A 22,500-nucleotide genomic window follows, 5' to 3' on the forward strand; every position below is an offset into this window, starting at 1 on the left:
TAATGACCTTTGCTGGTCCGTCCAGTGATGCAGTCTGGCTCCTCCCTCTTCTTATGATGACCTCCTGACCTCGCGCTGTGATTGGCCGCTTGGACGTGGAACTTCTCGGCTCCGGGAACCTCCTTGTGCACGTGATAGGAGAGATTACGCAAGATACACACACAGTTCTCCACCGACTGCAGGAGAGGAGACACACACACACCGGCGAGATCAGAGGACACACTAGAACACACCAACGACACACACATCGTTCACACACTGCACCATAGAGCAGGGCATACACTTGGATTCAATTATAAATAATAATGCATAATAATAATTATTATTATTTTCATTATTATTATAGTAAATTAAAATAAACTAAATACTACTACAAATAATAATATTAATATAAATAATTATTATTTAATTCAACTAAATAGTAATAATAATAATAATTATTATTATTATTAAATTAAACTAAACACTAATAATAATAATTATTATTTTCATTATTATTATATTAAATTAAAATAAACAAAATACTACTACTATAATAATAATAATAATATACATATAACTAATATTAAATAAAATAAAATTTACTTTAATAATATCAAATTAAAATGAAACTGAATAATGATTATGATTATTAATATTATTTAATTTAAACGTTACATTTTAAATGTAATTATTTAAAATAATTATTATTATTATTATATTTTTAATGTTGTAGTGAGTCATTATTAAATTATTATTATGTTTAATTTAACTTAAAAAAAATTAAACTGTATTAATAATACTTATAATAATAGTAATAATAGTAATAATTATTATTATTTATTACTACTATTGTTGTTGCTGTTTTGAATGATTACATTTAATTTTTTATTTAATAATAATAATAATAATAATAATATTAAATGAAAATTAAACTGAATTAATAATAGTAATAATAATACTATTAAATTAAACTAAATATTAATAATATTAATATTTATAATTATAGTGATATTTTATTTAATTATTTTTATTTTTTCATTTTACTTTAAAAATAATATTAAATTAAAACTGAAATAATAATAATATTATTATTATTACTATTATTAGTTAATTAAAGTAAATAATCATTATAAATGTTATTGATTTTACTTTAATTAAAATATTAAATTAAAATCAAAATGATTATTGATTATATGATTAAATTATTTATTTAATTAATCAATTATAATGAGTTTATAGCTTAGCATTGTTTATTACATTGTTTCTGGTTCAAGAAAGAGACCAGGATGTTTTTTAATACACTATATATAAACATGAGCTGGTGTGCAGAGGTGTGTGTGTGTGTGTGTGTGTGTGTGTGTGTGTGTGTGTGTGTGTGTGTGTGCCGTGGCCTGGATTTCTATGTAAATTCTTACTTTGTTATTGATGTCTCTCTTTGCGACGGCAGAATAAAGCGCGTGCAGAAGCGCGTCCACGAGACCCTCACACACACGCAGTCTCTGTCGAGCGTCGGCTCCGTCTGAACTCACGTTCCTGCAAACACACACACACACACACACACACACACCCTGCGTGTGAGATTAGAATAAGTGTGTCCCACAGCATAGTGTGCCACTAAAACCTTGACTTCCTAATTATGTGTACTTCTTTTATATAATTATTTTATTTTGGTCTGGTTCAATTCATGGCATCTGTTTGTATATAGTTAATTGAATCTGTGATATATGTTTGTGACACAGCTGAAACCTATAAAAAAATGATGATAAACGTTATACAGATCCGTTAGGCCATTAACTTTTAAATGCCTCATTATGCATTAATATGAGGAGAGTCTCCACATACTGTAATAGACCCGCGACTGCAGATCAACGTGAGTCTGCATTTCTCTCCGACACGGTGGGAAATTAAATGAAATGTGGAGGATTTTAACTGTGACAAGATGATTGACAGGCCAGTTTACGGTGACAGGATGAGGGAGAGCACGCTAAGCCCCGCCCCCTTAGTTACGGTTGCTATCTCGGACAAACAAACGGAGTTGCTAAATGACAGCTGTCAGTGTGTGAACCTCGTCCCGAGATGTGTTTGAAGGACCAGCTCTCGCCGAGGAGCATCCAGTGGGACTTAAATATGCCATGGAGGGATATATAAAAGATTTTAAAATAAATATGGCGGGATAAGCCTCATGTTACTGTACATGACGTGGAAACAGTTGTAGGTTTGTACGTTAGCACTATCTTTAATTGTAACTTGATGAGAGTATGACAACCAGATAATGAAGGTTTTCGTCTTCATTGGGATTGTTGAATCCTTAGGGAACCATGTGCGCTCGCCGCTCGCATCACTGATATCATAAATAAACCGGGCTTCAGTCGTATAGCGCAGATAATACGTCCTATTACAAGAACCCAACGCATGTTTGTAACATAAACACCATCAAAATGATGAGAGCTTCGGATCTTCCGATGTTTCTCTATGGCGCTGAAACCCTTCCCTGTGAAACTGATACTCGACTGCCATTGGCTGATCTGTGTTTGATGGGAGGGGCTTACTGATAGGTCGATTGTATGACGTGATAGTGTGTCCCAAAGCTTGTCTACTCTTCTGCTAAACACTCAAGTATCTACTTTTTCTTCACAATAAGAATAGACACTGTTAGGGCGTAGTGTAAGTAGGCGGATCACGCTCTCTGATAGATCTGAGGGATCAGTATCAAAGAAAACTGTGGGAAACCGCTTAAAAACAGCGGGTTCAGAGAGAAACGCTACGAGCGAGCGGACCTCAGACATCCAGAAGTGTTCTTGAAGACCGTGTTCCACTCGGGATCCCCGGGCCGGGCCGGGTCGTTCGGGTCTCCTCTCAGGCCCGAGTGAGGGATGATGATCTCGTCCGTCAGCGTCTGCAGGCCGTGGTCGATCACCATCATCTTCAGAGGCTCGTGAGACGACAGGTTCCACAGCGTTCCTGAAACATCAGGAGACTTCTTTTACAGTCATGGTTTAAATGCTGGGAGATTCACAAGAATGGGTTATCCAACTGGTTAAGGCTTTAGATGAATCATCCCCAACTATTTTTACTGTAGCTTTGAAAACAGTAAAAATAGTGAAATATTATTCCAGTGTAAATCAGCTGTTTTCATTGTGAATATATAGTAAAGTGTAATTTATTCCTGTGATCAAAGCTGAATTTATTTAATTAAATATACAATAAAAATCACAAAATATTATTGTAATGTAAATCAGCTGTTTTCTATGCGAATATATAGTAAAGTGTAATTTATTCCTGTGATCAAAGCTGAATTTATTTAATTAAAAATACAGTAAAAATCACAAAATATTATTGTAATGTAAATCAGCTGTTTTCTATGCGAATATATAGTACAGTGTAATTTATTCCTGTGATCAAAGCTGAATTTATTTAATTAAATATACAGTAAAAATCACAAAATATTATTGTAATGTAAATCAGCTGTTCTCTTTCATAGGTTCACTCAACGCTGCGGAAAGCGCAGTGGGATATTCTCTGAATGTGCCGATTGTCTGAAGCCTTATAGAATCACGCCAATTCATTGGCTGATGGCGTCCGCGCGATATGACTCCGCCCCGACGCTCTTACGTCGCATCATTACATATTCGCGCGCGCGCCATCTGCTCCTCAGATTTCTCTACCTTCAGAGCGAAGCGGTCACGTTTGCCCTTCGCTCGTGATTTTTCTGAGCTACAAATACATATAAGGATTATTCTCGGCGCTTCTGCGACTGTTCAAGCGGAACTCTGTTTCTCCTTACGGTGAAGTTGCCATGGATTACAGACGCTGTACTCCGCCATGTGCTCGTTACATCGCTAACGACGACCCACACAGTAGGTGCGTTAAATGTTTGGGTTTTTCACATGCACGTGAGGCAGTTATAGGATCGTCTAAATGCAAATTCTGTGAAAATTTGTTGCTCAAAACCCTCAAATCGCGGCTCGCGGTCTTTGAGAGGGAATCATTCGTCTCCCCCTGTCGCGCTCCCGAGGCCTCTCGAGGATCCGCGACTTGGGGTTCGGATGTAGAGCTTGTGGATGTGGAGTTCGAGCAGACGAGCCCCGCTCTTTCTCTCCCTCTCTCCCCTCGGCACGCGCGAGGGCATGCCAGTCGAATTTTCACACGATTATTTGCGCCCCAGCCCGGGAGCACGCAACGCGGTTTCTTTCGGGCTGGAGGATATACTTTTTACCGAGGCTTCCGACTCCGAGGATTTCGGGCCTACTCTCGCCGACGAGGTTATCCCGCCGAGCGGCCAGGAAGCGCGGCCTACGCGGAGCTCGTTGACGTGCTTTCGTGCGCTACGAAGAAGCTCACTATTGATTGGCCCAACGAGCCACGTGAGTCTCAGTCGTCGAAACTCGACGAAAGGCTTCTCAGTGGCCCTAATTCTAGGCCTCAACGGAGGAAGCTGCCATTTTTCAGTGATCTGCATCATGAGATCTCCAGATCCTGGAAGCAGCCTTTCTCTTCGCGCCTCACTAATGCGGCTGCTGCTGATTACACCAACCTGGTAGGCTCTGTGGAACAGGGCTATTCCGCCATTCCGGCGATTGAGGAAACTTTAGCCGACCATCTTGCTCCGTCGTCTGCGCCGTCCTGGAAGTCGCGCCCCCTCCTCCCTTCTAAAGCATGTAGGACTACTTCCTCTCTCATTGGGAAATCCTACATGGCGGCTGGGCGGGCAGGCATGACCCTGCACACTATGGCCATTCTTCAGGCCTACCAGGCGGACGTCCTGAAGGAAATGGACGAGGGCGACGGCGTGACCCCTGAAGCGGTCAAGGAGCTTCGTAAGGCTACGGATTTAGCCTTAAGAGCCACCAAGCATACCGCACGCGCTATAGGTCGCTCTATGGCTGGTTCTGTTGTGGTGGAGCGCCACTTGTGGCTTAATCTCACGGAGATCCGTGACAAAGAGAAGGTTTTCCTCTTGGACGCCCCCATTTCTCAAACGGGGTTGTTTGGTGAGGCGGTCAACACAGTGGTTGAGAAATTCCGCTCCTCCAAATCCCAATCGGCCGCGTTCAGACAGTTCATGCCCAGGAGGGCTAGGGAACCTTCTGCTCCCCCCCCCGGTGCGACCCACAGAACGTCCCTCTCATAGACCGGAGTTCTCTTCCAGAAGAAGCGAACCGGGGCATCCCCCACCTACCACGGTTTGGGGAGCCCGCGGTCGTCCGTTTCCCTGTCAACGGCCTCACAAGCGCCTCCAGTTGAAGCGGTCCGACAAACCCACTGCTCCGGCGGCCCAGAGCCGTTCCTGACCCTCCGGTCAGAAAAAGGAGAGCTCCTCTGCTTCCTCAAGGTTGGGTCAGACCGCACAAGCGTTTCTGCCCACCTCCCAGCTCTCCTTTCCTTGCCCTGTCACCTTTGCCACTCAGAGTGTCTCGAAGTGCAGGCCATATTTCACCTTCTCAACTCAGTCCGGTGCGGGAGGAAGGAGACGCTTTCTGCTTTCTCCCCTCACCCCCCACACTCTCTATAACTACCGGCCGCATCCTCGGAGGCACTTTCCGTTTTCCTCCGGAGCAGGCGGATCTGGTCACCATGACCCCAGCATCGATGCCTCCCATCACGTGCCAGGACGCCGATGGCCCTCCTGCACAGTCAACCTCTTTACTCCAGGCACCTTCAACACGGCACCCTCACTCAGGTATGTCGTCTGCATTACAACATCCCTCCTCCTCTATCACATTTCCTTCCAGAGTGGGATCGTCTTGGGTTCTTCGCACAATTCAGTTCGGCTACACTCTTCAGTTTTGCCGCAATCCCCCCTGTTTCAACGGGGTGTTTCCTACTGTAGTAGACAGCGCCACTCAGGCTTCTGTACTTCAGCAGGAAATCTCTTCCCTCCTTCTCAAAGGAGCAATAGAGGAGATTACTCCAGGGGAAACCGAGCAGGGCTTTTACAGCCGTTACTTCCTGGTCCCGAAGAAGGCCGGCGGTTTGCGTCCCATACTGGACCTCCGCCGACTGAACTTCGCCCTTTACAAAGGGAAATTCAAGATGTTGACGCTGAAAGCTATCATATCTCAGATTCGGCCAGGGGATTGGTTCGTGACGATAGACCTAAAGGATGCTTATTTTCACATCCAGGTTGTACAGCGACACAGGCAGTTCCTCAGGTTCGCCGTTGGAGAAAGGGCGTTCCAGTACAGGGTCCTTCCCTTCGGCCTATCTCTGGCCCCGAGGACATTCACAAAGTGCATGGATGCAGCTCTGGCCCCATTGCGGCTCCAGGGCATCCGTGTTCTAAATTACCTGGACGATTGGCTCATTTTAGCCCAGTCCAGGAAGCTAGTGGCCCACCACACAGAGACATCGTTCTGAGTCATATCCAGTCTCTCGGTTTGAGGTTGAACTCGGAGAAGAGTGTTCTTGCTCCGGCTCAAAGCACCGTTTTCTTGGGGGTGAACATGGATTCCGTTCTCATGCAGGCCCGCTTGGCCCCTGCACGGATTTCCAGCTTGATGACATGCTTGGCTCGTTTTTTGCTAGGCCATCATGTGTCTGTGGGCACCTGCCGCAGGATGCTGGGCCTTATGGCCGCGGCCTCCTCCGTGCTACCGCTGGGCCTACTCCACATGAGACCCTTCATGTGGTGGATGAAACTCTCAGGGGTTCGACCCTCCGGGTCAACCCTTCGCCTACTGAAGGTATCGCGCAGTTGCTTTCGAGCCCTGTCAGTTTGGCGGGACCCTCTTTTTCTTCGGAAAGGGGTCAGCATGGGTGCGGTATCTCGTCGCCAGATGATTACGACGGATGCCTCTCTCACCGGCTGGGGAGCGGTTTTCGAGGGCAGACCAGCGTGTGGGGTCTGGACCGGAGAGGCTCTCTCTTGGCACATAAACTGCCTGGAGTTAAGAGCCGTTTTTCTGGCTCTGCATCATTTCCTCCCTCTTCTGGAGGGTCACCATGTCATTGTCAGAAAAGACAACATGGCAGTGGTGTCTCATGTGAACCGGCAGGGAGGTTCTCGGTCGCGCACCCTAGACAGGCATGCGCGTCACCTTCTCCTGTGGTCTCAGAGCAGATTCCTATCTCTAAGAGCGGTTCATGTCCCAGGGGTTCTGAACCTCGCAGCAGATTTTCTGTCGAGACAGAAACTCAGATCGGGGGAATGGATGTTGAACCGCCAGACGATGGCCCTGATCTGGGAGGTTTTTGGAGAGGCGGAGGTGGACCTCTTTGCATCTCAAGAGTCGTCCCAATGCCCGCTTTGGTTCTCCCTGAGTCCCCCGGCCCCATTGGGGATAGATGCGTTCGCTCACCCTTGGCCAACGCAGAAACTCTATGCCTTCCCGCCCATCAAACTGATCCAGGCGGTCTTGGCCAGAGTGAGAGAGAGCGGAGTCCACCTCCTCCTGGTAGCTCCATTCTGGCCATCTCAGCCATGGTTTTCGGAGCTAATTCCTCTACTGGAATCTTCCCCCTGGAGGATCCCGGTCAGGGAAGATCTGCTGTCCCAGCTACAGGGCAGGATATGGCATCCTCGCCCAGACATGTGGAAGCTGTATGTTTGGCCGATCAGAGGCCGTTAGCATTAAGCTCTGGTCTCCCAACTGACGTTCAGGAGACCATTGCGAGTGCTAGAGCCCCTTCTACAAGGAGATTATATTCTTCCAAATGGAGGGTTTTTGAGACTTGGTGCTTAGCACATGATAGGAGCCCAGTTAACTGCCCTGCTGGTTCAGTACTGGAATTCCTGCAGGAGAATTTGCGGCTGGAGCAGCCGCTACCACTCTCAGAGTTTATGTCGCGGCTATTGCAGCGCATAGGGAATCGGATGAGATTCCCCTGGGCAAATTAAGGTTAGTTTCTGCCTTTATGCGTGGGGTGAAGCGCCTGAAACCGGCTCGCTCCCCTAGAGTTCCCTCATGGGATCTTTCTGTTGTCCTAGAGGGTTTGACGAAAGCCCCCTTTGAGCCCTTGGAGTCAGCTCCGGAGAGGATTCTGACTCTCAAGGTTTCTCTTTTGTTAGCTTTGTCCTCATTAAAGCGGGTGGGAGACTTACAAGCTCTTTCTGTTAGCGAGTCTTGCTTGGACTTTGCCCCTGGCCTGGTCAAAGTTTCCTTGAGGCCGAGACCAGGGTATGTCCCCAAGGTTCTTTCCTCAACTTTCCGCTCACAGGTAGTTAACCTTAACGCTTTCCACCCTCCTCCATTTTCGTCTGAGGAAGATAGGAAGCTTAACTTGCTCTGCCCAGTTCGTTCTCTTAAGATATATGTAGACCGCTCAGGCGGTTGGAGGAAGTCTAACCAGCTTCTGGTTTGCTTCGGTGCTAGCCGCCGTGGGCTTGCTGCATCAAAGCAGAGGATTTCTCACTGGGTCACAGAGGCTATCTCGTTGGCTTACGGGGTGCGTGGCTTGCCTTCACCTCTTAGCATTAGAGCACATTCCACCAGAAGTGTAGCATCTTCTCAAGCTCTTTTCAGAGGAGCACTTTTGGAGGATATTTGTGTTGCGGCAGGCTGGTCCTCTCCGCACACTTTTGTAAGGTTCTATAGCTTGGATCTTGACATGACCCCGGGTTCCCAGGTTCTTTCTGTTTGAACTCATTTCGGTCTTTGTCTCTTTTATCTACCAGTTATAAAAGCGCTCTAGCTTGGCGAGTTTGGTAGTCCGTTCCCACTGCGCTTTCCGCAGCGTTGAGTGAACCTATGAAAGAGAACGTCTCTGGTTACTTGCGTAACCTATGTTCTCTGAATAGGGAACGAGACGCTGCGTTAGCGGCCAAGCTCCTCGCGCTGCTGACAGTTTCTTTTCGGCAGAGAAATCTGAGGAGCAGATGGCGCGCGCGCGAATATGTAATGATGCGACGTAAGAGCGTTGGGGCGGAGCCATATCGAGAGTTTCATCCACCACATGAAGGGTCTCATGTGGAGTAGGCCCAGCGGTAGCACGGAGGAGGCCGCGGCCATATCGCCATCAGCCAATGAATTGGCGTGATTCTATAAGGCTTCAGACAATCGGCACATTCAGAGAATATCCCACTGCGCTTTCCGCAGCGTCTCGTTCCCTATTCAGAGAACATAGGTTACGCAAGTAACCAGAGACGTTTTCTATGCGTAAAGTGTAATTTATTCCTGTGATCAAAGCTGAATTTATTTAATTAAATATACAGTAAAAATCACAAAATATTATTCCAATGTAAATCAGCTGTTTTTTTATGCAAATTTATAGTAAAGTGTAATTTATTCCTGTGATCAAAGCTGAATTTATTTAATTAAAAATACAGTAAAAATCACAAAATATTATTCCAATGTAAATCAGCTGTTTTCTATGCGAATTTATAGTAAAGTATAATTTATTCCTGTGACAAAAGCACATAAAGAAATGACAAAGACTACCATGAAAACTAAAAATATAAAAACTGAAATAACAGTATTTGCTGCTTAAAATTTTTGTACATTTATTTTCCAGGATTCTTTGATTAATAGAAAGTTCAAAAGAACAGCATTTATTTAAAATATAATCTTTTGTAACATTATAAATATATTTATTGTCACTTTTGATTAATTTAATGCTTCCTTTATGTATAAAACTATTTTTTTGAATGGTAGTGCATCATGATTTCCACAACAAAATGTGACCCTGGACCACAAAACCAGCCACAAAGGTCAGTTTTTTTAAATTGAGATTTATACATTATCTGAAAGCTGAAAAAATAAGCTTTCCATTGATGTATGGTGTGTTAGGATAGGACATTGAGAAAATCACCTTTAAAGATTTTGCTGCATCCACTCACAATTTTTCAAAAAATATATATTTACGGTAGGAAATTTACTAAATATCTTCATGGAACATGATCTTTACTTAATATCCTAATGATTTTTGGCCTAAAAGAAAAATTGATAATTTTGACCCATACAATGTATTGTTGGCTATCGCCACAGATATACCCGTGCGACTCGTGACTGGTTTTGTGATCCAGGGTCACATCTCACATGTAATGCCGAGTTCAGACTGCACGATTTTCAAAATAATCGGGTCACTGTTGTTTTCACACTGCATGACTATCTGGGGTAACATTCAGTTGCTGCTGTGTTCACACTGCACGATGGATCGGCGACAGGAGGTTTCACACTGCATGACTTTACAAAAGAAAGAATCGCCGACAACTTCTGCCTGGTCCGCAAACTACGTTTCACAACCAAACAAACGCGAGAAGTGATAGGAAATAACGGAAGATCAAGCGTGCGTGAGACCGGAGTTCTCGCGCGACACTGAATTTGTTATTAAAAATGATAGCCTACAAATTGTCTGTGCACTGATTTGTAGCAAAAAAAAAAAAAACAGTTTATGCAGGAAATGGTTGGGAAGACGAGGGGAGCAAGGACTGTGTTTTGCAAAGAGAGTTGGGGGTAAATAAATAATTTTGCAAATGTCCTGCTGTTGCTGCTGGTCATGCAAATGTTTGTGCTTTGTTTCTGTTTGATATAATTGTAAATATAGGCCTATCTATTAAAATACTGATATTCTGGTCTATAACTCCTCCTCCTCCCTGTATCTTGCTCTCTCATTGGCTGTCGGTCATCGCCGATGTAGTTTTCAGTCAGAACACATTCACACAGCAGGATTGTGAATCGCGACAGGTCCAGATATTTAGCATGCCAAATATCTCACGGGCGTCGGCGACTGGTCGGCGATTCTCTCAGATCGCGTCTTTGCTCATTCACACTGTGTGATTGTCACTCGCGTGAACGAGCACCGATTTGCCTGTGATTTCGGGCATTTGTCGGCGATTTCTCAAAACCTGTCGGCGAGCCAAAATCGGGGCTAAAATCGTGCAGTCTGAACTCGGCATTAGGCAGCAAACCCGTTTTCCCTTCAGTTTCCCCATGCTCATTGATTAATGAATGCTGATGTGCACCTGTGACCAGTTCTGATTGATTAATGAATGCTGATGTGCACCTGTGACCAGTTCTGATTGATTAATGAATGCTGATGTGCACCTGTGACCAGTTCTCATTGATTAATGAATGCTGATGTGCACCTGTGACCAGTTCTCATTGATTAATGAATGCTGATGTGCACCTGTGACCAGTTCTCATTGATTAATGAATCCTGATGTGCACCTGTGACCAGTTCTCATTGATTAATGAGTGCTGATGTGCACCTGTGACCAGTTCTCATTGATTAATGAATGCTGATGTACACCTGTGACCAGTTCTCATTGATTAATGAGTGCTGATGTGCACCTGTGACCAGTTCTCATTGATTAATGAGTGCTGATGTGCACCTGTGACCAGTTCTCATTGATTAATGAATGCTGATGTGCACCTGTGACCAGTTCTCATTGATTAATGAGTGCTGATGTGCACCTGTGACCAGTTCTCATTGATTAATGAGTGCTGATGTGCACCTGTGACCAGTTCTCATTGATTAATGAATGCTGATGTGCACCTGTGACCAGTTCTCATTGATTAATGAATGCTGATGTACACCTGTGACCAGTTCTCATTGATTAATGAATGCTGATGTGCACCTGTGACCAGTTCTCATTGATTAATGAATGCTGATGTGCACCTGTGACCAGTTCTCATTGATTAATGAATGCTGATGTGCACCTGTGACCAGTTCTCATTGATTAATGAGTGCTGATGTGCACCTGTGACCAGTTCTCATTGATTAATGAATGCTGATGTACACCTGTGACCAGTTCTCATTGATTAATGAGTGCTGATGTGCACCTGTGACCAGTTATCATTGATTAATGAATGCTGATGTGCACCTGTGACCAGTTATCATTGATTAATGAATGCTGATGTACACCTGTGACCAGTTCTCATTGATTAATGAATGCTGATGTGCACCTGTGACCAGTTCTCATTGATTAATGAATGCTGATGTGCACCTGTGACCAGTTCTCATTGATTAATGAGTGCTGATGTACACCTGTGACCAGTTCTCATTGATTAATAAATGCTGATGTGCACCTGTGACCAGTTCTCATTGATTAATGAATGCTGATGTGCACCTGTGACCAGTTCTCATTGATTAATGAATGCTGATGTGCACCTGTGACCAGTTCTCATTGATTAATGAATGCTGATGTGCACCTGTGACCAGTTCTCATTGATTAATGAATGCTGATGTGCACCTGTGACCAGTTCTCATTGATTAATGAATCCTGATGTGCACCTGTGACCAGTTCTCATTGATTAATGAATGCTGATGTGCACCTGTGACCAGTTCTCATTGATTAATGAATGCTGATGTACACCTGTGACCAGTTCTCATTGATTAATGAGTGCTGATGTGCACCTGTGACCAGTTCTCATTGATTAATGAATGCTGATGTGCACCTGTGACCAGTTCTCATTGATTAATGAATGCTGATGTGCACCTGTGACCAGTTCTCATTGATTAATGAGTGCTGATGTGCACCTGTGACCAGTTCTCATTGATTAATGAATGCTGATGTGCACCTGTGACCAGTTCTCATTGATTAATGAGTGCTGATGTGCACCTGTGACCAGTTCTCATTGATTAATGAATGCTGATGTACACCTGTGACCAGTTCTCATTGATTAATGAATGCTGATGTGCACCTGTGACCAGTTCTCATTGATTAATGAATGCTGATGTGCACCTGTGACCAGTTCTCATTGATTAATGAGTGCTGATGTGCACCTGTGACCAGTTCTCATTGATTAATGAATGCTGATGTGCACCTGTGACCAGTTCTCATTGATTAATGAGTGCTGATGTGCACCTGTGACCAGTTCTCATTGATTAATGAGTGCTGATGTGCACCTGTGACCAGTTCTCATTGATTAATGAATGCTGATGTGCACCTGTGACCAGTTCTCATTGATTAATGAGTGCTGATGTGCACCTGTGACCAGTTCTCATTGATTTATGAATGCTGATGTGCACCTGTGACCAGTTCTCATTGATTAATGAATGCTGATGTGCACCTGTGACCAGTTCTCATTGATTAATGAATGCTGATGTGCACCTGTGACCAGTTCTCATTGATTAATGAATGCTGATGTGCACCTGTGACCAGTTCTCGGACGTCCGCGTCGTTGGATTTCCTCAGCAGTCTCAGCAGCGCAGGAATGCCGTCTGAGTTCTTGATGGCCACCTTGTTGAAGTTGTCTCTGCCGTAGGAGATGTTCCTCAGCGCTCCACAGGCCTTGCGGTGCACCTCGGGTTTGGGATGATCCAGGAGCCCGACCAGAACCGGGATTCCTCGGAGCTGCCGGACGTCTTGCTTGACCGTGTCGTTCTCGTAGCAGAGATGCTGGAGATACGCCGCGGCGTTGGACTTCACCGGGTCCATCGGGTGGCTCAGCATGGAGATCACCTCCCTGTGTTCATACACATTATTAGCATTAAATTAAAACTACACTAAACACTAATAATAGTTATATTTTTATGATTATATTAGTATTATTAGTGTTTAGTTTAGTTTTAATTTAATTTAATAATAGTTATATATATATATATATATATATATAATATAAATGTATATTTATGTATAATAATATCAGCATGGTGTGGCTGCGTGCGCTGACGTCCCTCAGGTTCGGGTCTCTCCAGCGCGGGTCTTTCCGGATGGTGTCCAGGCTCACCATGCTGGCCCGTTTCTGCGGGATCCCTAGTGGGAAAAAGGTATACTTTATTATATTTGAAATATATTCCCTTTTTCAATAGTACACTGCAAAAATACTAACAACAAATTGTACTTTAAATATATTAAAGGGCTGGTATAATGCCCTTTCCACAAGATGTCAAATAAGTCTCTGATGTCCCCAGAGTGTGTGTGTAAAGTTTTATCTCAAAACACCCCACAGATATTTTTATATATCATGTTACAATTGTCACTTTTGTGAGGGTGATGCAGATGTTTATAATAATAGATTCACTATTTGCTATGCAAGCTATAACGCACATACAATTTTTTTTATGTGTTTATTAGAGAGATCAAAATCTGCCAAACTTCCCATACTACTTCTGAATAGCATGTCTACTTCATAAATTGTATGAAAATGATGGAAATATAAGGTTCAGATCACTCAAACAACATGGAAATGGAGGCGCCGTTATATGGCTTGAGGTATACTAAGCTAGTCTGGTTGCTAGTATACTTAGCATATTGTGTTTTCACCAGGGATGAACGTCCGGTACAGATCCTGCAGGAACGCGTGAGGAACCGGCCCGAGATGCCCGTCCTCCGAGAGGTCCAAACTCTGCCTCATGTGATGGACGCCGGAGAGAATATCTATCCCATCATGCTCTGCTTTTGAAGCGCCGCCTCGAGTAAAGCTGTCCCGGTGGAGCGGGAGCGGGAGCGTGTAGCAGTTTTCCGGTAAGTAGTTTCTGGTGGGAACGCTGGGAAACGAGGGATGGAACGGGAATCCATGTAGGAGCGTCAGGGAGTGAGTGTTCAGAGTGCCGTAGTGAACCGATTGGTCCTTGGGTTTCTCGAGGTCAGAGGTCACGCTGGCCTCAGGGTGGGGGGGTAGGACCGTAGGACCTTCCTTTTCGACGGAGGATTCGGGAATTGGCTGGGTATTCGGGGACTGTAACTCGTCCAAGCCTTCAGATGAACTTTCCTAGAAAGGAAAAGTCAAAATACACATGATTTGAGGAATCACATAGGAATAAATAAAAATGTAAATAACCCGCTAAACTTCAAAGTATGATGCAATTATTTAAAGTCCCCCTGTGGTGTAAATCCAGCGTTTAATGTTGTTTATGTGTCTATGTGGTGTTTTTAATATGCTTTAAGACACACATGTGTAAGTTCATAAGTCGACAGCATTGCTGAGTATTTCCTGCTTAAAACTGCAGTGAACCAAAGACAGTCTCAAAAACACGGTTTGAAATCGCTGGTGTTTCTGACGTCACAAACGACCTTGTAACCAATCAGATCAACGTGTGATCGTCAACCAGTGGATCTCTGAGCTGAGTGAGTGAGAGGAGGCGGGGCTCATTTGCATATTCATAGAACCACGCATACTAAATGAGGCAAGGGTGTCGAGTTACATTCAAGATATTTTAAGGCATGAAGAAATTTTTTTCAAGGAAAAAACACTTAAATATGTCATTTTGGGGATCAAAGATGAGTTTTAAGAGATACAATTATTGACTACAGGGGGACTTTAAGATATTTCTCCTTATATAGAATCTTTTCGGCATTAATTGAGTCGAGAACACTAGAGTTCTATCTAGAACCCCAGGCATTATTGCATCATGCGTGTGATGTGTGTGTAATATTCACCTTCAGGACATTCGGCACGACCTGTTCGTTGGAGCTGCTGGAGCTGAGCGGGTTGGTTTCGCTGTCAGGGCTGGACGACTTCTCTGTGCCGATGCCTGAACTCTCAGTCTATAAAACCAGCAAAACAGCACGCTTTCCTCAGCGTGTGCTCATTACGGGACGTTTAAAAACAGAACGGCTCATTACCCTGCTGAAAAACCAGCAAAAACCAGCCTAAGATGGGTGGCTGGTCTTCCAGCCTGGTCATGGCTGGTTTAGCAGGCTGGTTTTAGAGGGGCCACTTTTCTAGGTGGTTAGGCTGAAACCAGCTTACAAACCTGATAAAAACCAGCTAAACACCAGCTTGGCCACCCTGGGAAACCAGCTTAAACCAGCTAAAATCAGATTAAACCAGTTTAAACTAGTGACATCCATCCTAAATCAGTTTAAACCAGCAACATCCATCTTAAATCAGCTAAGACCAGCCAACCAGCTTAAACTAGCTTAAACCAGTGACATCCAGCAACATCCAGGTTAAACCAGCTAAAACCAGCAACATTTAGCTTAAACCATCTTAAACCATCTTAAACCAGCTTAAACCAGCGACATCCAGCTTAAACCATCTTAAACCAGTTTAAACCATCTTAAACCAGTGACATCCGGCTTAAACCAGCTTAAACCGGCTAAGACCAGCCAACCAGCTTAAACTAGCTTAAACCAGCGACATCCAGCAACATCCAGCTTAAACCAGCTAAAACCAGCAACATTCAGCTTAAACCATCTTAAACCAGCTTAAACCAGCTTAAACCAGCGACATCCAGCTTAAACCATCTTAAACCAGTTTAAACCATCTTAAACCAGTGACATCCGGCTTAAACCAGCTTAAACCGGCTAAGACCAGCCAACCAGCTCAAACTAGCTTAAACCAGCGACATCCAGCAACATCCAGCTTAAACCAGCTAAAACCAGCAACATACAGCTTAAACCATCTTAAACCAGCGACATCATAATAGTCATCCAACTTAAACCATCTTTAACTAGCGACATCCAGCTTAAACTATTTAACGGCCAGTTTAAACCGTCTTAAACCAGCGACATCCAGCAACATCCAGCTTAAACCAGCTAAAACCAGCAACATTCAGCTTAAACCATCTTAAACCAGCTTAAACCAGCTTAAACCAGCGACATCCAGCTTAAACCAGCTTAAACCATCTTAAACCAGTTTAAACCATCTTAAACCAGTGACATCCGGCTTAAACCAGCTTAAACCGGCTAAGACCAGCCAACCAGCTCAAACTAGCTTAAACCAGCGACATCCAGCAACATCCAGCTTAAACCAGCTAAAACCAGCAACATTCAGCTTAAACCATCTTAAACCAGCTTAAACCAGCTTAAACCAGCGACATCCAGCTTAAACCATCTTAAACCAGTTTAAACCATCTTAAACCAGTGACATCCGGCTTAAACCAGCTTAAACCGGCTAAGACCAGCCAACCAGCTCAAACTAGCTTAAACCAGCGACATCCAGCAACATCCAGCTTAAACCAGCTAAAACCAGCAACATACAGCTTAAACCATCTTAAACCAGCGACATCATAATAGTCATCCAACTTAAACCATCTTTAACTAGCGACATCCAGCTTAAACTATTTAACGGCCAGTTTAAACCGTCTTAAACCAGCGACATCCAGCAACATCCAGCTTAAACCAGCTAAAACCAGCAACATTCAGCTTAAACCATCTTAAACCAGCTTAAACCAGCTTAAACCAGCGACATCCAGCTTAAACCAGCTTAAACCATCTTAAACCAGTTTAAACCATCTTAAACCAGTGACATCCGGCTTAAACCAGCTTAAACCGGCTAAGACCAGCCAACCAGCTCAAACTAGCTTAAACCAGCGACATCCAGCAACATCCAGCTTAAACCAGCTAAAACCAGCAACATACAGCTTAAACCATCTTAAACCAGCGACATCATAATAGTCATCCAACTTAAACCATCTTTAACTAGCGACATCCAGCTTAAACTATTTTACGGCCAGCCAACCAGTTTAGGTTGGTTTTAGTTTGCTTTTCCAGCAGGGTATGTTTGTTTTTTAGGGCTGTAAATAAAATCTACTGTAATAAATAAAAATAAAAATCATTAGACATGATTTGAATTATAAATGACTTGTTGAAGAAACCAAAGATTTTTTTGTTCTCAAAATCTAGCCAAACTATGAATATTTAAAGACTCAAATCCTTTTAATCCTTTTTTATTAACTTATTGCACAGCATAATGATATCTAAACTGTAAAAAAAAAGATTAGTTGGTTAAACTTAAGGCAAGTTACCTGGTAGCTTAAACTTTTGAGTTCATTTAAACTAAACATTTTAGTTAATACTAAGAACTAACAAAATCTCTTCCAATGTATTAATTCAGTTTTTTAGTTTCAATGAACTCAAAATTTTAAGGTTTCTTGAACACGTCACAATATTCGTAATTTAAATAATGCGCAGAATAAAGGGGCGGGGCCTGGTTGAGTTAGTTAGTAGTGTGTTAAACTGGCGGTTATGGAAAGGGGCGGGGCATTTCCCAAACACACTCAGCGCTCGACCAATCACAACACACTGCTCCAGCCGACCAATCAGAGCACAGTGTGCTTTTCAGAAGGAGGGGCTTCACAGAGACAGGAAGTAAACAGAGCGTTACTGACAGACTGGGAAGAGAGGAGCCGCAACAATGGAGAATATGAGGAGAATAATCAACATTCAGTAGGAAAACCTGTTCTAGTAGAGCCTGAAAACATCAAGACTTTGTAAAAGGGCAGAATGGCTTCTCTTTAAGTTAAACCAACAAATCATTTTTGAGCAGACTTTCTATGCCAACTATGAGGAAACAGCTACTCATTCAATTCAATTCAATTCAATTCAAAACACTTTATTTGTCCCCAAGGGTCAATTAACGAGGCCATGTAAACAGTATACATAAAAACATCATACATTAAATAAATAACACAATGTGCACGGAATACATATTAATTATAATTATGAATGAACATATAATGAATTGACCTACATGAGTTTCTGTGTGATGTGAGGCGTCCGCTGGAAGAACCTCCTCTATCTTCTCTATGGTGTCGTGAGTGCTCGGTTCGGCCGGGGGTTCCTCTGGGTCCGGCTTCTTTCCGACCAAATATAAAAAATATGGAGGAGAATCAACATTAGCATGAAATCTGAGTGTTCAAACAAACGCTCTATAAACAAGCACACACATTCATGACAGTGTTTATCAAATCGTCCTGATGAACGTCTCCACATAAAAGAGCATCCTGAGATCACAAAAAGCCCTTTGATGAAACCGCAAAAAATACAGGCGTGAATATCACCTCTGGGCAAATTCACTAAATTATTCTCAACCCGGCAACGGAGCAAACACTCTTAAGCAAACCCAGCAGAACTTCCTCCCAGAGCATCCGTGAATTATACATGAGTGCAGCCTCTAAACAGCCTCGTAAACACAAGAAGTGCTTTTAAGAGACAACTTACACAAACATTTGCACTGAAACTGCTAACAAGAGTGGGAGAATTACTCAGAGACTCTGTATCATTATACACTCCAACAACATGGAGAAATGACACTTTTTGTCTTCATTCTCAACACTAACCTGTAAAAATTATTTTAATGATTTATCACCTTTTTGTCTTTTGTCAAATCGACTTAGATTCACTAATGTTGTTCACAGTCTTGGTGGTAATTCATTACAAGTAGTGTGAGTAATGTGACGTAATCCAATTTTTTTCCGAGTACTTTTAAATTTAAAACAAAATATCTGTATTTTTTTCAAATAAGTAATGCAAATTACTTTGTTCACCCATTTATTGACTGACAGCTCTCCTGTCTTCATGTTGAGAGAAATCAGGAGTAAATGCAGAGGCGCCTTGTGTAACACTCTTAACGCAAACATGTAACATTACTTTCTATAAAAAGTAACTAAGTAACGAAATTAGTTACTTTTTAGGGAGTAATGCAAAAGTAACATAACACATTATTACTTTCCATAAACAGTAACTAAGTAACGCAATTAGTTACTTTTTAGGGAGTAACGCAAAAGTAACGTAACACATTACTTTCCATACACAGTAACTAAGTAATGCAATTAGTTACATTTTAGGGAGTAACGCAAAAGTAACATAACACATTATTACTTTCCATAAACAGTAACTAAGTAACGCAATTAGTTACATTTTAGGGAGTAACGCAAAAGTAACATAACACATTATTACTTTCCATAAACAGTAACTAAGTAACACAATTAGTTACTTTTTAGGGAGTAACGCAAAAGTAACGTAACATTACTTTTCACAAAAAGTAACAAAGTAACACAATTAGTTACATTTTAGGGAATAATGCAAAAGTAACATAACACATTATTACTTTCCATAAACAGTAACTAAGTAACACAATTAGTTACTTTTTAGGGAGTAACGCAAAAGTAACGTAACATTGCTTTCCACAAAAAGTAACAAAGTAACACAATTAGTTACATTTTAGGGAATAATGCAAAAGTAACATAACACATTATTACTTTCCATAAACAGTAACTAAGTAACACAATTAGTTACTTTTTAGGGAGTAACGCAAAAGTAACGTAACATTGCTTTCCACAAAAAGTAACAAAGTAACACAATTAGTTACATTTTAGGGAATAATGCAAAAGTAACATAACACATTATTACTTTCCATAAACAGTAACTAAGTAACAAAATTAGTTACTTTTTAGGGAGTAACGCAAAAGTAACGTAACATTGCTTTCCACAAAAAGTAACAAAGTAACACAATTAGTTACATTTTAGGGAGTTATGCAAAAGTAACGTAACACATTACTTTCCATAAACAGTAACTAAGTAACGCAATTAGTTACATTTTAGGGAGTAACGCAAAAGTAACGTAACATTACTTTCCATAAACAGTAACTAAGTAACACAATTAGTTACATTTTAGGGAGTAATGCAAAAGTAACGTAACACATTACTTTCCATACACAGTAACAAAGTAACGCAATTAGTTACTTTTTATGGAGTAACGTAAACGTAACATAACATTGCTTTCCATAAAAAGTAACAAAGTAACACAATTAGTTACATTTTAGGGAGTAATGCAAAAGTAAGGTAACATTACTTTCCATACACAATAACTAAGTAACACAATTAGTTACTTTTTAGGGAGTAACGCAAACATAACGTAACATTACTTTCCATAAACAGTTACTAAGTAACACAGTTACTTTTTTAAGGCAGTAACGCAATATTGTAATGCATTAATTACTTTTAAAGGTAACTTTCCCAAATACTGGTTGTTCAGCATAATATTTTGAGTTTCTGTTGATTAAACTAATTTATTTGTATTAACTCACATTTTTTTAGCTTCAATGAACTCAAAAGGCAACCAAGTTTTTTTAACTTTAAATTAAACCCTGATTTATCATTTCAAACCATACAAACTTATTTGAAAAAGCCAGGAAAGTGAGTTTGTTCTTTTGTTTGTAATCTAACGCAATGCCATCCCCCATGAACTGAAGTGATCTGAATAACGAGCTGCTTTAATGCAGAATTTAGACGTTTTGTATTTGAACTTTGCATCATTAATTCTGTTTTTTTACCCGTTTATATTACTGTGAAGCTGCTTTGAAACCGTCCGTACTGTATAAACGTGACTTGACTTGGCAGATGTTTTTGGGTCACTGTAACTCAACAGGTATCGTTCAATCTAAGAAGAATCTGCATTGCGCTGCATAATGATCATTTCCTCTTTGAAGCCGAAGTGATTTAATTCTTACGCTGCACTCTCTGGATCATGAGTGTTTCTTGAATCTCTCAGAATAATCCCATCTGCATATCTCCATCATACAGCAATCTCTTTAAAGGCCAGCGCGTGATGAACGCTTCAGGACAGATGAAGCCGTACGGAAAGCGATCGCTGTGGATTCAGGAACACACTCATGAATGTGCTTGTGTTCTCGGCTGACTTCCTGTCTGATCTCGGCTGACTTCCTGTTTGTGTCTATTAACTAACATCACTTTTTATTTTCTGTGTTTCTTTTCTTTCTTTTCTTTATCACTAGTTTCTTTTCTGCACACTCTTATAAGGTTCTACATGGAAACTTAAAGGGTTCCATCAGGAGCTTCATATATAGAACCTTTTAGGGGTTCCATCACTTTATGGATTTAGTTTTAATTTATTTTAAATCATTTTTACATTTTATGAATCATGCAGCTCATAAAGTCGTCAAGTCACCTTTATTTATATAGCGCTTTAAACAATACAGATTGTATCAAAGCAGCTTCACAGTGATAACAGGAAAATAATGCAACAAAGTTTGTTTCTAGAAGAAAATAGTGTCATCGTCCACCTGAAGGCAGATCAATAATATAGCTGAATATTAAATTAACATAAATAAACATACATTATCACTAGAAAAAATTAAATAACTTTCTAAACATAAAAAAATATTATGCAATCGTTTAATATAATAAAGTACAAGAATATAAGAGTGTTTTTGCCTGTGTCGAACAGTGTAGATAGTGTTGCTATGTAGGCTGTTCGGGTGGTTGTTAGGGTGTTGCTATGCAGGCTCAAATGAGTGATAGTAATAGTGATGCTTGACTTGACTAAAAATGGAGAAAAATGTATTTTGACTCATGGTTTTACTACAGTATCCATAAATCAAATTTAGCGTTTGTGGTAAAATCACAAATGTGCAATGGTTATTACTATTCGAACCACTTTGTTAAGAAAATTATATTAACAATTGAGCAAAACAAAGATTATTGGAGTACATTTGACAAGAAAATACTATTTCAGACTTTCTACTTCAAAATTTCACATTTAATTCAATGTTTTACTTTTCGATTCTTACAATTATTTGTGAAATTGTTTCTATACTAATTTTTTTCATATTTATAGTAAAACCATGGATAATAATAATGATTAAAATACCCTCCAAAAAACATAGTATAGTTTTACTTATGTAAGAAGTGAGTAAAAATACTAAATGTGTAATGTTATATTTAACTTATTTTAATGAGATAGACATTGCAAATATGATTTACCAATATTCCAAATTATTATAAAATAAGAAATGTAAATATGCTTAAAGGAAAGTCGTTTCAGAGGTGGAGCAAGTTATTATAGTATGATGAAAGATAAATATGCATGCACAGTGCACTGATGATGAATCATTAAGTCATTTTGTGTTTATCAGCCCGAAATCCCCACCTCACTAAACGCCAGATGA

General features: G+C 41.3%; 1 protein-coding gene and 2 long non-coding RNA genes across 4 annotated transcripts in view; 2 read left to right on the forward strand and 1 right to left on the reverse strand.

The window, feature by feature from the left end:
* The window catches only part of LOC130075925 (uncharacterized), a 77,543-nt gene that overhangs the window by 21,493 nt on the left and 33,550 nt on the right, over nucleotides 1–22,500 (forward strand). The gene's annotated exons all lie outside the window — the stretch shown is intronic.
* The window catches only part of arvcfa (ARVCF delta catenin family member a), a 39,265-nt gene that overhangs the window by 16,180 nt on the left and 585 nt on the right, over nucleotides 1–22,500 (reverse strand). For both annotated transcript variants that reach the window (XM_056240746.1, XM_056240745.1), the window contains exons 2-9: nucleotides 18,282–18,383; nucleotides 15,245–15,352; nucleotides 14,129–14,576; nucleotides 13,536–13,618; nucleotides 13,015–13,324; nucleotides 2,760–2,943; nucleotides 1,398–1,515; nucleotides 8–176 (exon numbers count right to left, since the gene is read on the reverse strand). In XM_056240746.1, the coding sequence (XP_056096721.1) occupies nucleotides 8–176; nucleotides 1,398–1,515; nucleotides 2,760–2,943; nucleotides 13,015–13,324; nucleotides 13,536–13,618; nucleotides 14,129–14,576; nucleotides 15,245–15,352; nucleotides 18,282–18,383 (1,522 nt within the window). The remainder of the gene's footprint in view (nucleotides 1–7; nucleotides 177–1,397; nucleotides 1,516–2,759; nucleotides 2,944–13,014; nucleotides 13,325–13,535; nucleotides 13,619–14,128; nucleotides 14,577–15,244; nucleotides 15,353–18,281; nucleotides 18,384–22,500) is intronic.
* On the forward strand, nucleotides 14,678–15,019 carry LOC130075926 (uncharacterized). Its single transcript, XR_008805588.1, has 2 exons — nucleotides 14,678–14,841; nucleotides 14,944–15,019. It is a non-coding gene; the product is annotated as an uncharacterized LOC130075926 (long non-coding RNA).

This window comes from Rhinichthys klamathensis, unplaced genomic scaffold (genome assembly GCF_029890125.1).
Source record: "Rhinichthys klamathensis goyatoka isolate OS25496 unplaced genomic scaffold, OSU_Roscu_1.1 h1tg000611l_1, whole genome shotgun sequence".
Taxonomy (NCBI): domain Eukaryota; kingdom Metazoa; phylum Chordata; class Actinopteri; order Cypriniformes; family Leuciscidae; genus Rhinichthys; species Rhinichthys klamathensis.